Source organism: Schistocerca cancellata, chromosome 3 (assembly GCF_023864275.1).
Source record: "Schistocerca cancellata isolate TAMUIC-IGC-003103 chromosome 3, iqSchCanc2.1, whole genome shotgun sequence".
In the NCBI taxonomy this organism is placed as follows: Eukaryota; Metazoa; Arthropoda; class Insecta; order Orthoptera; family Acrididae; genus Schistocerca; species Schistocerca cancellata.
In genome coordinates, this window is record NC_064628.1 from 578744380 (window position 1) to 578758641 (window position 14262).

The window sequence follows — 14262 nt, forward strand, 5'->3', positions numbered from 1 at the left end:
CTGTCTGTCTGTGTGTCTGTCTGTCTGTGTGTCTGTCTGTCTGTGTCTCTGTCTGTGTGTCTGTGTCTCTATGTGTCTGTGTGTGTGTGTGTGTGTGTGTGTGTGTGTCTGTGTGTGTGTGTGTGTGTGTGTGTGTCTGTGTGTGTGTGTGTGTGTGTGTGTGTGTGTGTGTGTCTGTGTGTGTGTGTGTCTGTGTGTGTGTGTGTCTGTGTGTGTGTGTGTCTGTGTGTGTGTGTGTGTGTGTGTCTGTGTGTGTGTGTGTGTGTCTGTGTGTGTGTGTCTGTGTGTGTGTGTCTGTGTGTGTGTGTGTCTGTGTGTGTGTGTGTCTGTGTGTGTGTGTGTGTGTCTGTGTGTGTGTGTGTGTGTGTGTGTGTGTCTGTGTGTGTGTGTGTGTGTCTGTGTGTGTCTGTGTGTCTGTGTGTGTGTGTGTCTGTGTGTGTGTGTGTGTGTGTGTGTGTGTGTGTGTGTGTGTCTGTGTGTGTGTGTGTGTGTGTGTCTGTGTGTGTGTGTGTGTGTGTGTGTGTGTGTGTCTGTCTGTGTGTGTGTGTGTGTGTCTGTGTGTGTGTGTCTGTGTGTGTGTGTGTCTGTGTGTGTGTGTCTGTGTGTGTGTGTCTGTGTGTGTGTGTCTGTGTGTGTGTGTCTGTGTGTGTGTGTCTGTGTGTGTGTGTCTGTGTGTGTGTGTGTCTGTGTGTGTGTGTCTGTGTGTGTGTCTGTGTGTGCATTCTATGTATCTGTGTGAGCTGACTGCACAGTATGTGTGCGTCTGACTTATGCATATTGCAAAGTTTCATTAGTTTTTATATTTTGCAATTTTAGTAGTCCCCAAAATCAGTATTATCAGTTTTTAGTGATACACAGTTTTTTCGCTTCCATTTTAAAAATGTCACTCTAACATTGCAGTAGCTTTGTCAAAGAAATACAACTCTAACACTACAACACCTGTATTTTTAAAAAAGAATGATAACTGCAACATTTCAACAACTATATCAAAAAAGACAAATTGTTAACTTTTAAAGCCTCTAATGAGAAACATATTGAGCTGCACACTATCGGAAGCATATATAGATTCTTTTAACTCTTCATTAGTGTATGTATTTGTTCTCAATTTAATGCTGCTAGTCATTATTATTAATAGTTTTCATTTCCGATGTAAAACCATCTCTAATATCTCAAGGAAATATCATATAAAAATTGTTACCACAGAAAATATACTGTAAATAAATCAAAAATTAAATCCTTATTGTATATTGCTGCTGTTCTTATTTACAAAATAACCCCTAACACATATGTAAGTACATAGATACATATACCAGCTTCCTGGCAGTGTCCCTGTGTATTACATGCTAATTATGCACTAGCCACATGATAGTTCCTTGTGTCTTGGCACATTACATGTCTCTGAATATTTCAATGATGCAGCGTTTGTGGAGAACATTGTGATAAGACATCCTACATTTGTGTATATGGCAAAAGAAATATGCTTATATACAAATTGCCCTAATTCACTGTAGAAGCCTTGACTGTTGGTGCTGAATAAGAAACATAATCTCATAATTGTTTAAAGTTGCTGAAGGAAAGTCTCTGTGGGAGAAATATTCCTGACATATAATTCACCCATTGTACTGAATTTGAGCTGCTATACTGTGTGACATCATTGCATTGTTTCAAGCATATCAAGCTAAGAAACTCGTAAGTCTCCTATGTTACCACTGAGAAGTGGTGCACCGATGGCTGTGTGTCACGATTTTATACTTTACACTCATGCTTCTGCACCTGCTTCAAGTGCTGATGTATTGTGATTTCTTCACCTCAAAAGTCGAGAAGATTCTTGTTTTTGTCTACAGTATTGAACTCAAGATAGTCTAATGCCTGGATAGCCACTGGGAGGTATATCTCATTCGTGGGCAGTTCAGTGGTTTTAAATGCTAAGCCCACCATAGGGAAGAATCAACTGAGGTACACATTCATTGCCGTGTTGCACTGGACACAAATCTAAGTGATATTAGGAATACTGTTGTATGTACCAAGCCCCCTTGTTTAAATCAATTGGTGCAAACTAATTCATACATAGAATTAGCAGTCATCCTTTTAACCTAATAGTGTGTCACGTAACATCTAAACCTCAACTGATGCAGTGACGCGCATGGCGCTTGTTTATACGCAGTCATCATGAGGAATATAAGTTAGCCAATTCTGTGTTGAAATTTTCGTTTATTTTTCAAACTAACTGTGTACATCATCAGTGTACACATATGAGAATTTTCAAGGTGTCATTGTGAGTAAAGTCTGCTACATAAAATAGCAGTCTACCTGTGGCTAAATACGGCTGTTGGTGATGCTAATTTTAATTTCATTGCATATGCCAACGACTCTGAGAATGAATTCCTCACATACTCATTTGAGACATTACACATTCGTTTCCCCTTTACTTGTGCACGATAAAATAATGTTAATAAAAACTAATAACCGCTTCACCCTGCAATTGAAAGGTTTCATGTGTGCAGTCAGAACTATTGTTTTAACGTTGATCACTGATGCCTGGTAGCTTATTATTTTAATTATATGTCAATAAATGAAACAGTCATCAATTACATCACAACTAGCTTATACTTGTCAACTATCTATATTTATGTTTTAGTAAATATGCCAGCCACAGTTTTTAAATCCAGTGGAAATGGCAAATGGAATGAAATATTCAGTTTATGGATAACCACTAGCAAAGCATCACGCCAGACAATTGTCGTTCTTGTATAGCTCCGGATAGCCGTACTGACGGTTGCCTGCAAGTCCGCTGATGCCGCATCTGTGCCTGGTCTGGCGTCCCCCCCCCCCCTCACTCTCTCTCTCTCTCTCTCTCTCTCTCTCTCTCTCTCTCTCTAATACTCGAAAATGGCAAACGCTGAGCATCCATCATTGCCTAGTTCAAGCGCCAGTGGAGCGTCAGTAGCGAAACGGTGTGTAGGTTTTTGCACAGTTCTTTTTTTCCATTCCTTACTGAGTTATTAGTTTCGGCAGTTTGACTCAAAGTAAAAAAGGGTATTTTGTGGTATTATTCGTGAAATTTATTTACTAAGTAGAAGTGTTTGTGTGACTTGAAAATGGAAAAGCAGGAAGAAAGTGAGATTTCCCCTGTGCCATGTGAGTCTTGTTTACAGACAACTCCAACAAAACGCACTCTGACAGCAGGAATAATGCGACTGAAAAATGCAACTGAGTTTTGACGGCAAAACTAATCCAGATTCCACAATGTCTATAAATATTTATAACACCTTGTAGCAATGATGATAAAATGTTAGCATCAACACACATGCTCGTTAGGAAAGGTAGACATATTCAATAGCAACGACATCAAGCAATGCAGTCGTATTACTACATAAAATTCACAATCTAACAATGGCGAAAATGTGTTCAGCACACAGAAGACCTACAGAAAAACGATTTTGAAAAAGCAGTGAATTGAGCCTACAATCATCAACTGCAATGATAACTCAACAACAACAGATGATAAGAGCAAAAACTCAATGAGGTAGATGACACAAGCGAACACCACTTTTCCCTCAATTAACTGTCTAGTTATAACAACAACGTTTCATAAGGAATAATTTAATAAAATATTATATTGTAAACGAATTGTATTGTTAGTGTTTTGTATTCATTTGCAAGCAAAATCTGTACGTATATCAGACTGGATTCCACGGGGAACGTCTATGCTCAGAGAATGCACAAACATTTGTAAAACAAGGTAGGAATTTACTGGAATCAGTTGCGTAGTAATCTTGTTGTTTGGCAGACCTAGATTTCAGCTATCTTAGAGTTAGTGTTAACGTCAGTGCTTTTAGAAAGTGTCACACTGACCAATTATGTGTCTTCGTTAGCCTGATTCTCTGCTTGAAATTGCAGTAATTACATTTTTTTACCCTGTGCTTTGAAAAATGCAAATAATGACTTGAATGAGACGGTTTTTAAAATGTCAAGTAATGTACACATACACTGCATGATGCTTTAAACAACCAAAGCGGAAACTGTTATAATGAGTAATAGAGGTGCATGTGACTATAAATGAATTTCGCTCCCGGTGTGACAACTGTGCGCTGACAGCCACCCGCCAGTATGACTGAGCAGAACTGTAGGGGTGAGGATTGTAAAGAGAATCGAATCTGCTATCACTGCGGGATGCAGGGTCATGTCTCAAGAGATTGTCGCAGCAAGAAGAATGGTAACGAGAACAACAGGCAATCTGCCAGATCTTTAAACGAGTACGGGGACGTACAGGCCACCACTCCGTCCGCCCCTTGCCAGAGACAGTGATTCCTGTTAGTTTCAGCGAAAATCAGACCAAAAATGACTTCGTGATTGGTGCTGTATATCGTGGGAGAAACATCAAACTACTTATTGACACAGGAGCACAGCCGGCCCCTGGTGGCCGAGCGGTTCTAAGCGCTTCAGTTTGGAACCGCGCGACCGCTACGGTCGCAGGTTCGAATCCTGCCTCGGGCATGAATGTGTGTCATGTTCTTAGGTTAGTTCGGTTTAAGTAGTTCTAAGTTCTAGGGGACTGATGACCTGAGATGTTAAGTCCCATAGTGCTCAGAGCCATTTGAACCATTTGAACAGGAGCACAGACCTCATTCATGTGGTGTTGCATAAATAAACGGAAAAAAACCGCCGCTATTAAAAGCGCATGGGTTAAACGGAGAAAAGCTACGTAATTATGGAGAAGTTGACGTAGAATTAATTCTTGGCCAAGGCCAAGATGACGGTGAAAATAAAGATAAATACACAGCAAGTGTGCAAGTAGTTTCAAATAACGAAACGCATTACGACGGTGTACTTGTTTTCGATTTCTTGTCCGCTAACGAGGCAGAGATATTTGTCACAGAAACAAAGATCAGACTAGGCCGTAGCAACTACAACCTACGATATCGTGGTTCAGATCGTACTCAAAGGAGCATCAATACTGACGTCATTGGAATGGACCACCCAAACGATGCATCAGTTCAAACCGTCCGAGTCGATGTCCAAATTGATAGCCTCAGCAAATTCCAAAGGGAGCAGGAAAGACAATCTACGTTGAAATTAAGTCACCTCAATGCAAGGAAGGAACTTTGTTATTAATTGAGCGACACGAGAAAAGTGAGTTACTGGATACAATGCATTGTTATGTTGCTAGAAGTGCAGGTGTCGTTACAATGATGAGACAGATTGTCGCAAAAGTCCCGGTTACAATAACGAATATGAGCAATGAGGATGTTGCTTTGCCATGAGGAACGAAAGTTGCTGAAGTGTCGAACGTAAGTAAAAGTGACGTAATAAGATTCCAGATGAGGTAACAAATGCTGCAGTTATAAACGCAGATTTTCGTAACAGTACCGCAAAGTTACAACGAGGAGACGAAGTTAATAATGAACTGAAGCGCAAGATTTGGGAAAAGATAGAACATTTGACAGCTGATGAACAGAAGATTTTAGCGCCTGTTTTGTTGGAGTATGCAGATTTATTCCAAGAACGTGCAAAACTACCTGTCACTCATTTAGTTCAGCATCGTTTTCATTTAGGGAATGCAGCCCCAATCACACTGAAACCTTACCGGATACCATTTAGTCAAAGAGAATTGGTAGAAGACTTGGTTAAAGAACAATTAGAAGCCGGAATTATAAAACCAAGAGATCCTTCAGACCCACTGTGATGTTCGCCTGTTGTAATTGTAAAGAAGAAATCAATTTCTAGAGAACCACAGTTCCATTTTTGTGTTGATTACCGATCTTTGAATGCTGTGACCACACTTGACATTTACCCCTTACCAAATTTAGTGGAAACCTTGGATTACTTGGGCAGATGTCGAATTTTTTCAGCATATGATTTAACAAGTGGTTATCATCAGTTAACAGTGCATCCAGATGATCAAGCAAAAACTTCATATGTAACAGCAGCAGGAGTATACAAGTATCTTCGTATGCCGTTTGGACTTCGTAATGCTCCAGCTTCATTTCAACGCCTGATGGAATCAGTTTTACGAGGGCTCATCCCAACCCAAGCACTTGTTTTCCTTGATGATGTAATAATTTTTGGTGAAATCATGGAGCAGCATACTGAGAGACTACAAGCAGTCCTGTCTTTATCGATAGATAAATGTCATTTTGCACAAAGTAAAGTTAACTATCTTGGTCATGTTATAAATAGTGAAGGTGTTCGATCTGATCCAAAATTAATTGAAGATGTAAAGAATTTTCCTGAACAACAGAATTTGAAATAACTACAATCATTCTTGGGACTGTCAAATTTCTACAGACGATTTATAGCCGTTTATGCGAATATAGCACGTCCAATGACACAGCTACTGAATAAAGGAGTCACATTTAATTGGTCAACAGAGTGCAAAAAGGCAATGGAAGAACTTAAAACTGCTCTAACCACAGCCCCAGTGTTACCCTATCCGGCTTTCAGTAAACATTTATTCTTTCAACGGATGCATCCAATTTTGCCATAGGTGCAATCTTGTCTCAAGAAGTTTATGGTCATGAACATCCAATCTCATTTGCTTCCAGACAATTAAACAAAGCAGAATGTAATTATACTACTACTGAGAAGGAGCTTTGTGCTTTGGTTTTTGGTATAACACGTAACAGATGTTTCTTAAGAGGAAGAGAATTTACAGTTATTACAGATCGTGCCGCATTTAAATGGTTATTGAGCTTAAAGGATCCAAATTCCAGATTAACAAGATCGGCATTAAGACTGAGTGAGTACCAATTTAAGGTTATTCACCGACCTGGTAAACAACATGTGAATGCTAATGTAATGAGTCGAAAATTCAATGTTTGTGTTACAAGGAGTCGAGAAGAAGAGTTAAAGGCAGCTCAGGAAAAAGATCCACAATGCAAATTACGGAAAAAATGATCAACGTTTTGTCGAAAAAGATGGATTATTGTACAAAAATCACTAGTAAAGGAAAAGGCCTAGTTATTCCAGAAATCATGAGAGAGCAACACGATCCTTTATTATCAGGACATTGCGGTAGAAAAGCAACAAACATTAAAGTAGCTCAAATGCTTTGGTGGCCGAGCCGCAAAGCTGACATTTCCTGTAACAGACGGAATAATGCAGGAAAAAGTAGAGCGCCATTGCAAGAACCGCCAGAAACAAGTGAACCATTTGATCGAGTACGACTAGATGTCGCAGGACAGTTGCCTTAGACAAAAGATGGAAACAAATACATATTGACAATGTTAGATTATTTCCCTAGATACCTTCTCATGATACCAATACCTGATCAGAGCGCTGAGACTATAGCTAAAGTTTTTGTAAAAGAATGGCTTCTTAAGTTTGGATCATAGTTAAGTATAATTAGTGATCAAGGAACGAATTTTATGAGTGAATTACTTAAACAGACTTGTAAGCTTACGCAAATAACTCGGTTAAGGACTACACCAGCACACCCTGAAGAAAATGGAAGAATCGAGCGAGTCCACAGAACAATAATTAAAATGGTTAGCCACTATGTGAGCAGCAAACACAACAATTGGGATGTCTGTTTACCGTACTGGTATGTTGTTACAATGCCAAAATGCACAGCACAATTGGCCTAAGTCCATATGAGATCGTCTACGGAAGAAGAATGCATTCACCTTCGGACTTTGAACGATCGACTGCCGGAATCAGCAATGAACATGTAAGGGATCTAGCACGCAAGCTAAAGGAAGCATGGAGGGAGTGAAACAGCGGAATCATCAATCCTTTCTTCGGCAAGCAAGACAACACGACCGCCAAGCAGCAGTGCCACAGTATCGAGTTGAAGATCTTGTGTATCTGAGCAACGTGGTGTTAAAGAAGAGCCAAGTCAAAAAGCTTTAAGAAGTGTTCGAAAGGACCATATCCAATCTTCGAGGTGTTGTCGCCAGTCACTCTGAAGCTCCAACTGCCCTTTCGTTCCATTGTCGTTCATATCAATCGTGTAAAGCAATTTCTGGGTAGATTTCCTGTAGTATCGCAAGACGACGAGGACCGACGAGAGGCAGACCTGCTGTTCTCAAATCTAGGAAGCGAGAATTGCGAGGTCGCAGTCCAGACTCCGATGGCGAGGCATCGCCACGTTCCGAGCGATCCTGTTCCAGACACCCCTACAATCTGCGTAAACGTGTGCAGTGTGTGAGAGTGTAATGCGTGCGTATATTTCAGCCATGTGCTTACGTGAACGTGTTGTGAAAATTTAGTATAGAAGCTATTGCACGAGTGCACAAGTGAAACTAAACCTTTTATTCCAGAGGTTACCACAAGAAACTCTTATTTTATGTTCATTGTTAACTCTAGTATTTAGAACTAATTAAACATGTTCATTTTTATTCTAATGCTTGCTATGATAGCGTATTCTACTAATTCTGTAGTAATAATACCACAGAGTACAGGTGTTTTGTTTGAACCACGTTCAGACATGGTAGTTTCAACAAGTAATACAAAACTTGTCCTCAAGTACAATCTGAGTGAAATCCAGCAACAGTTCAATTATGTAAAGAAGCGAATTGACCTAATTCGTTCTGTTAACGGCAATGATACAGCTTTGGAAATAGGTACATCTTGGTGTAATAACCGGATCACATCCAAAATGCAGGTAGTGTCTACATTTGCTAATTATGAGCAAGAGATTTACTGTTATTTAAAGCTTTTGCCACATAAAACTTTAATTGGGAGTAAACGTGCCTAGTTTGATTTTGGAGGGAGTATGCTTCGTACTGTATTTGGTACTTTAACTAGTCGAGATCTATGGGAAGTTAAAGGCAAAATATTAACTCCTGAACAACAGTCCAGTACAGATTCAGCTAACCTCTCTAATGAAATTATCGTATTAAAGAATATGCAAAGAATAATTACTAACCTCACAGTTTTCATTTAATGTAATGTAATTTATCTCACATTTCCACGTACTTCGTAATGAAAAGAACGCAAATATCCAAGAACTATTCCAAGGATTAAATGCTGTGAGTCCACACTTAAATTTAGACACTCTTTTGTTAAGGATTAGTGATAGTTTATCAAATGCTAGAAGTGATGCTCTTAACTTAAGAACAGCCTTAGAAAGTAGTTTAAATTATTGTTGAGCTGCTTACTACTACATCCAGAACAATTTTTACACATCCTACTGTCAATTGAACGAAAGCTAGATGCAACATATACTATGATTTACCCTGTTACAATTTATATGCTTACTATAAGTTAACCACCACACAATTCTTAGTGATTGAAGATGAATTAACTGTTATTGTTTCTATTCCCATTGCTAGATCAAAGCATAATTTTGAAATGTGTAAGCTTTATACTTACCCCGTGAAATGGAGACAGGCAGGTATTCATGTAAAGTATGTACTGAATGATTATCTACTGATCAGCAAGTATCGTAGATATTCTGTGTCCCTAAATGAAAATGATTTGCATATGTGTAAACGTAGTCATAAGCTAATTTTCCCTGAATCGGCGGTATTCTTAGACAGTAGAGTGTACAGCTGTGAGAAAGAATCGTTTATGAATCATCTCCCCAAGAGATGATTGCCCTAGAATTTTATCGCATCTTTATCATCCATTTCTTAAACAATGTTCTGAAGGTATAATTTTCTCATTTAACTCCACCCTTGATGGCACATTTGCATGTAAAAACTATGATACGCCTGAGCTACCCTTTACACTAAAATTGAACAATAGTGGATAAATCTTTATTGCCACACATTGTGATTTATCATGTGAACTATTTGATATGCCTAGTTTGTTGCCAACTACATTTCATGCAACTGGACATTTGCCATTAACGAGAATGTTATCTGTTTATTACAATGGTTCATACATACTAACATATGGAAAGCATTCCTTATCAAGTTTTTCTGAAGACAATAATTTAATTAAGGACATCCATTAAATTGTAACCTCTTCAAATAATGAGTTAAATTTCATTGAAGTGGCAATTAGAATTAAGTCCTTCAATTCATCCACTAATGTTGATGCATACTTGATTGTCAGTATTGTGTTTTTACTGTTTTTATTAATTTGTTTTTTGTCAACAGCATTTGTCATGTATAAAATTGTCATCTTGAAGGCACACTTCTCTGTACCGAACGTTACTGTGTCTGCAAATGAAATACATGTTGCAATGCCTTCTGATGCCACGAATGACGAAAAAGATTCATAACGCCCAGGAGGTCGTTTTGAGCCACCTATGGTTGCCGTTTTTCTTTGGGGAGAGTGATGTAAGGGTCTACGGATTGCGCGCAGCCGTACGGTACGTTAACACGCGCTCGCCAGCCGACCTGTCTGTAATGCTGACAATCTGCTTGGTCAGTAGACTCGTGTCCGGCCGCACTGCGACGAGGAGCACGCGATTGGCCGCCGTCCGAAGGGGGCAGTATTAACTAGCGCGGCCTCGGGCGCGATTATGTCTCTTTTCTTAGCTCACCATGGAGCCTTTTTATACGACCGTAATTAGCCGGTGTTAGGATGTCAGACACAGTGATGACGGGTGCGCGTAGCGTGCTTGTTTTTATAATCCGCCTTTGTTAATAAAATTGTTTAAACTTACCTCTCGTGTTCGCGTATTTCCGGACCTCAAGAACCCACCGCTTACAAATCCTGACAAAATATTCGTGTAATCATCATCCGGGGCATCAACACAAACTAACCCCCTTGTAGTAGGTTACCAATTATCAATGAGATCGGTACATATGCCGCCCGAGGTATCACAGTGTCAGTATTGGCTCTTGAACGAAATACTTTCATGACCACTGGTCTAAACGCACTAACCTGAAGGGCTTAGTATGCGTTTCGAGATTGTAAGAGAAAGAAAATTAGGAGATAAAGCGCTATCGCTTACCTTGCAGATTAAGGATTACTAATATTGCAATGTGCAGGGGAAAATCAATTCCGTGTTTCTGCTTTTGCTTTTCTACTCTCAATTTCAGTCCCTGTGTTACACATGAGTACCTGCACAATAACTTAGGTGCCAGCGACAGCCTTGACATATGACCAGAATTTCTTTGAGATTTGTGTTTTTGAGTGTTATGTTTTGGCGGATCCTTCGTATTATGAAGTGTTTTTCTGTTCAACATATCGATCCTGTGCTTGGTCAACATTTCTTTTTTTTAAATGAGCCACAGTTTTTCTACGGAGATATGACACGAGCGCCTCTTTTTCTATATTACTGGAAACGTAAATGTTCCCAGTTACTGTAACTGTTCTTTACAGAAAGTAGTCATAGTCGCTACAAATGATTCATGGTTGTTGATAACTCAATATGGATACCCTCAAAGATGTGAGATCTATTTGTTGCCATTTCCATCATGAGTCAGCTTCCAAATATCTGTTATAGGTTGTAATTACCTCTCTTAGTGAGGAGATCTTGACAGGGTTGCAATTTAGAATAGATTTAGCACATACCATATGAAGTTCATTTATGTAAGTGAACTACAGGTACAACGTTTTTGTGTTTAGGCTTTATAACAACTACTGTTCATTTCTCCACATCATGTTATTGAGGCTGTAAGTTGTGAATTACTTATCGGACACTCTACAATACCAGAAGACAGGCAAGATAGCTTAATACACAGCACCACGAAAAGTACAACACACGTGTCATTAAGACCAAGCGATAAGAATATTTTGAAAATTAAAATTCTTACTGGAGCAAGGTCACAGTGCATCAGAGAGAAACTAATACTCTCGTTGATAATTGTAATACTGTGCAATACGTATATTCATAAATGTCCACATAAATATGTCAATTTTATTGGTTATACAAAAATTAGCCGGCAGTTCCTGATACAACACACCTTTTGTAACTGTATTGTAAGAGTCGTGTGTATTCTACATACCTTAAATCGTGAGTACCATGGTTATGTAGACATTTACTGATTATTTCTGGGTAGCATTTGTGCTATTAACCAATTTCTGGCTAAATATTGAACGAAATTCGTCCATCCTTCGTGCAAGATGTCTGAGCCAGGCCAAAAAATACCCTCAGACTTAAAAAAGAATATAATCATTACAATTTCAAATAAAGCAGGTGCTGACAGGTGTGAGTATTACCGAACTATCAGTTTAATAAGTCGTGATGTAAAATACAAACGTGATTTCTTTACAGAAGAATGGAAAAACTGGTAGAAGCTAACCTCGGGAGTTCAGTTCAGTTTGGATTCCGGAGAGATGTCAGAACACTTCAAGCAATATTTACCTTACTACTTAGAACATACCGTCGGTTATGGAAAAGCAAACCTCCGATTATAGCATTTGTAGTCTAAGAGAAAGCTTTTGACAATGCTGACTGGCGTACACTCTGAAATTCTGGAGCTGGCAGGGGTAAAGTACGGGGAGCAAAAGGCTATTTACAACTTGTACAAAAACCAGACGGCAGTTATGAGTCGAGCGGCTTCATAGGGAAGCAGTGGTTGAGAAGACAACGAGACAGAGTTTTAGTCTATCACCGATATTATTCAGTCCGTACACTGAGCAAGCAGTAAAGGAAACCAAAGAAAAATTTAGAGTAGGAATTAAAGTTCACGGAGAAGAAATAAAAATTCAAAGGTTTGCTGATGACATTGAGACAGTAAAGGACGTGGAAGAGCAGTTGAATGGAATGGATAGTGTGTTGAATAGAGGAAACAGGTTGAACGTCAACAAACGCAAAACAAGGATAATGGAACTCAGTCGAATTAAATCAGGTGATGCCGAGGGAATTAGGTAAGGAAACGAGATACTTAACTTAGTACAGGAGTTTTATTATGTGGGCAGTAAAATAGGGGATGACGGTCGAAGTGGAGGGGATATTAAATGTAGTTTGGCAACTGCAAGAAAAGCGTTTCTGAAAAAAAAAATTTGTTGAAGTCTAATATAGATTTAATTCCTAGGAAGTCTTTTCTGTAAGTATTTGAAGGTTCGCCACGTATGGAAATGAAGCAGAGGCAATAAACAGTTTAGACAAGAATAGAGTAGAAGCTTTTGAAATGTCGTGCTACAGATGCATGCAGAACATTAGTTGGGCAGGTCACATAACTGATGAGGTAGTACTGAATAGAACGGGGGGGGGGGGGAATTGTTGTGCAATTTGATTATAAGAAGGGATCAGTTGGTAGGACACATTCAGAGACACCAATTTAGTATGGGAGAGAAGTGTGGAGAGTAAAAGTCGTAGAGGGAGACCAGAAGATGAATACGGTAAGCAGATGTAAGTTGCATTAGTTACTCTGAGATGAACAGACTTGCGCAGGATAGAGTAGCGTAGAGAGCTGCACCAGATCAGTCTTCGCACTGAATACCACAACGCACAACACATTCAACGATGTTGAGATACTTTCTGGATGATCATTGATAACAAATTTGTGTTATGGATTTCTTACCGTTCTGGTTATTACAGCTTACGATGCTAAAGCTAATCCTTTAACATTTACTTGTGCAGTTTTCAATTCCATATGTGAGGAACAGACACGGATACACAGAACGCAATGTAGTAAGAATTACGGTACATGCAGGAATCAGTGAACGTGAATCATTTAGGACAACACATTAGAACAATGTAATACTCACATCCTCAGTCATAACAGTGAAGTCGCAGCAGTGTTTTCTCTTCGAACTTTTGTTGTCTTCTGCTCAGCCTTTTGTGGACTGTACTAGAGTACTTATCTCCTGTTGCCCACAACTAAAACTGATAAGCATAATTAGCAGTAAAATATTAACTTCCGACTTTATCCTACGTACAACGCAAAGTGACAACTAAATTTACGTTGTGTTACTTTTAACTCTAAACTTAGGAAACCAAACTCATGCGATAGCAGGTTGGAGTACTAGGAAAACGGCGCGAAAGTTCATGCTCCAACTTATGTGAGAGCCTTATAGCTACCAAATGAGATTAACAGTTCTTTTCTCCGCTGATACAACACTGACGGAAATAGTCACAAGCCGGCCGAAGTGGCCGTGCGGTTAAAGGCGCTGCAGTCTGGAACCGCAAGACCGCTACGGTCGCAGGTTCGAATCCTGCCTCGGGCATGGATGTTTGTGATGTCGTTAGGTTAGTTAGGTTTAACTAGTTCTAAGTTCTAGGGGACTAATGATCTCAGCAGTTGAGTCCCATAGTGCTCAGAGCCATTTTTGAAATAGTCACAACACCAAAAAATATTTAATGTAGAGTAAAGAAATTTCGGGAATACGTTTGTCTAGGTAGCATATTTAAGTGATTAATACTGCAAGATCACAAGCTAATATAAGACCAAGACAAGCCATCTCAAATGTGAAATG

At 39.3% G+C, this 14262-nt stretch overlaps 1 protein-coding gene across 1 annotated transcript in view; it reads right to left on the reverse strand.

Annotated features, from left to right (window-relative positions):
• Positions 1-13628, reverse strand: part of LOC126175432 (solute carrier family 22 member 7-like) — a 216183-nt gene extending 202555 nt beyond the window's left edge. The window contains exon 1 of the mRNA XM_049922232.1: positions 13555-13628. Coding sequence (XP_049778189.1) covers positions 13555-13566 — 12 coding nt within the window. The 5' untranslated portion in view covers positions 13567-13628. The remainder of the gene's footprint in view (positions 1-13554) is intronic.
• Positions 13629-14262: the final 634 nt, after the last annotated feature.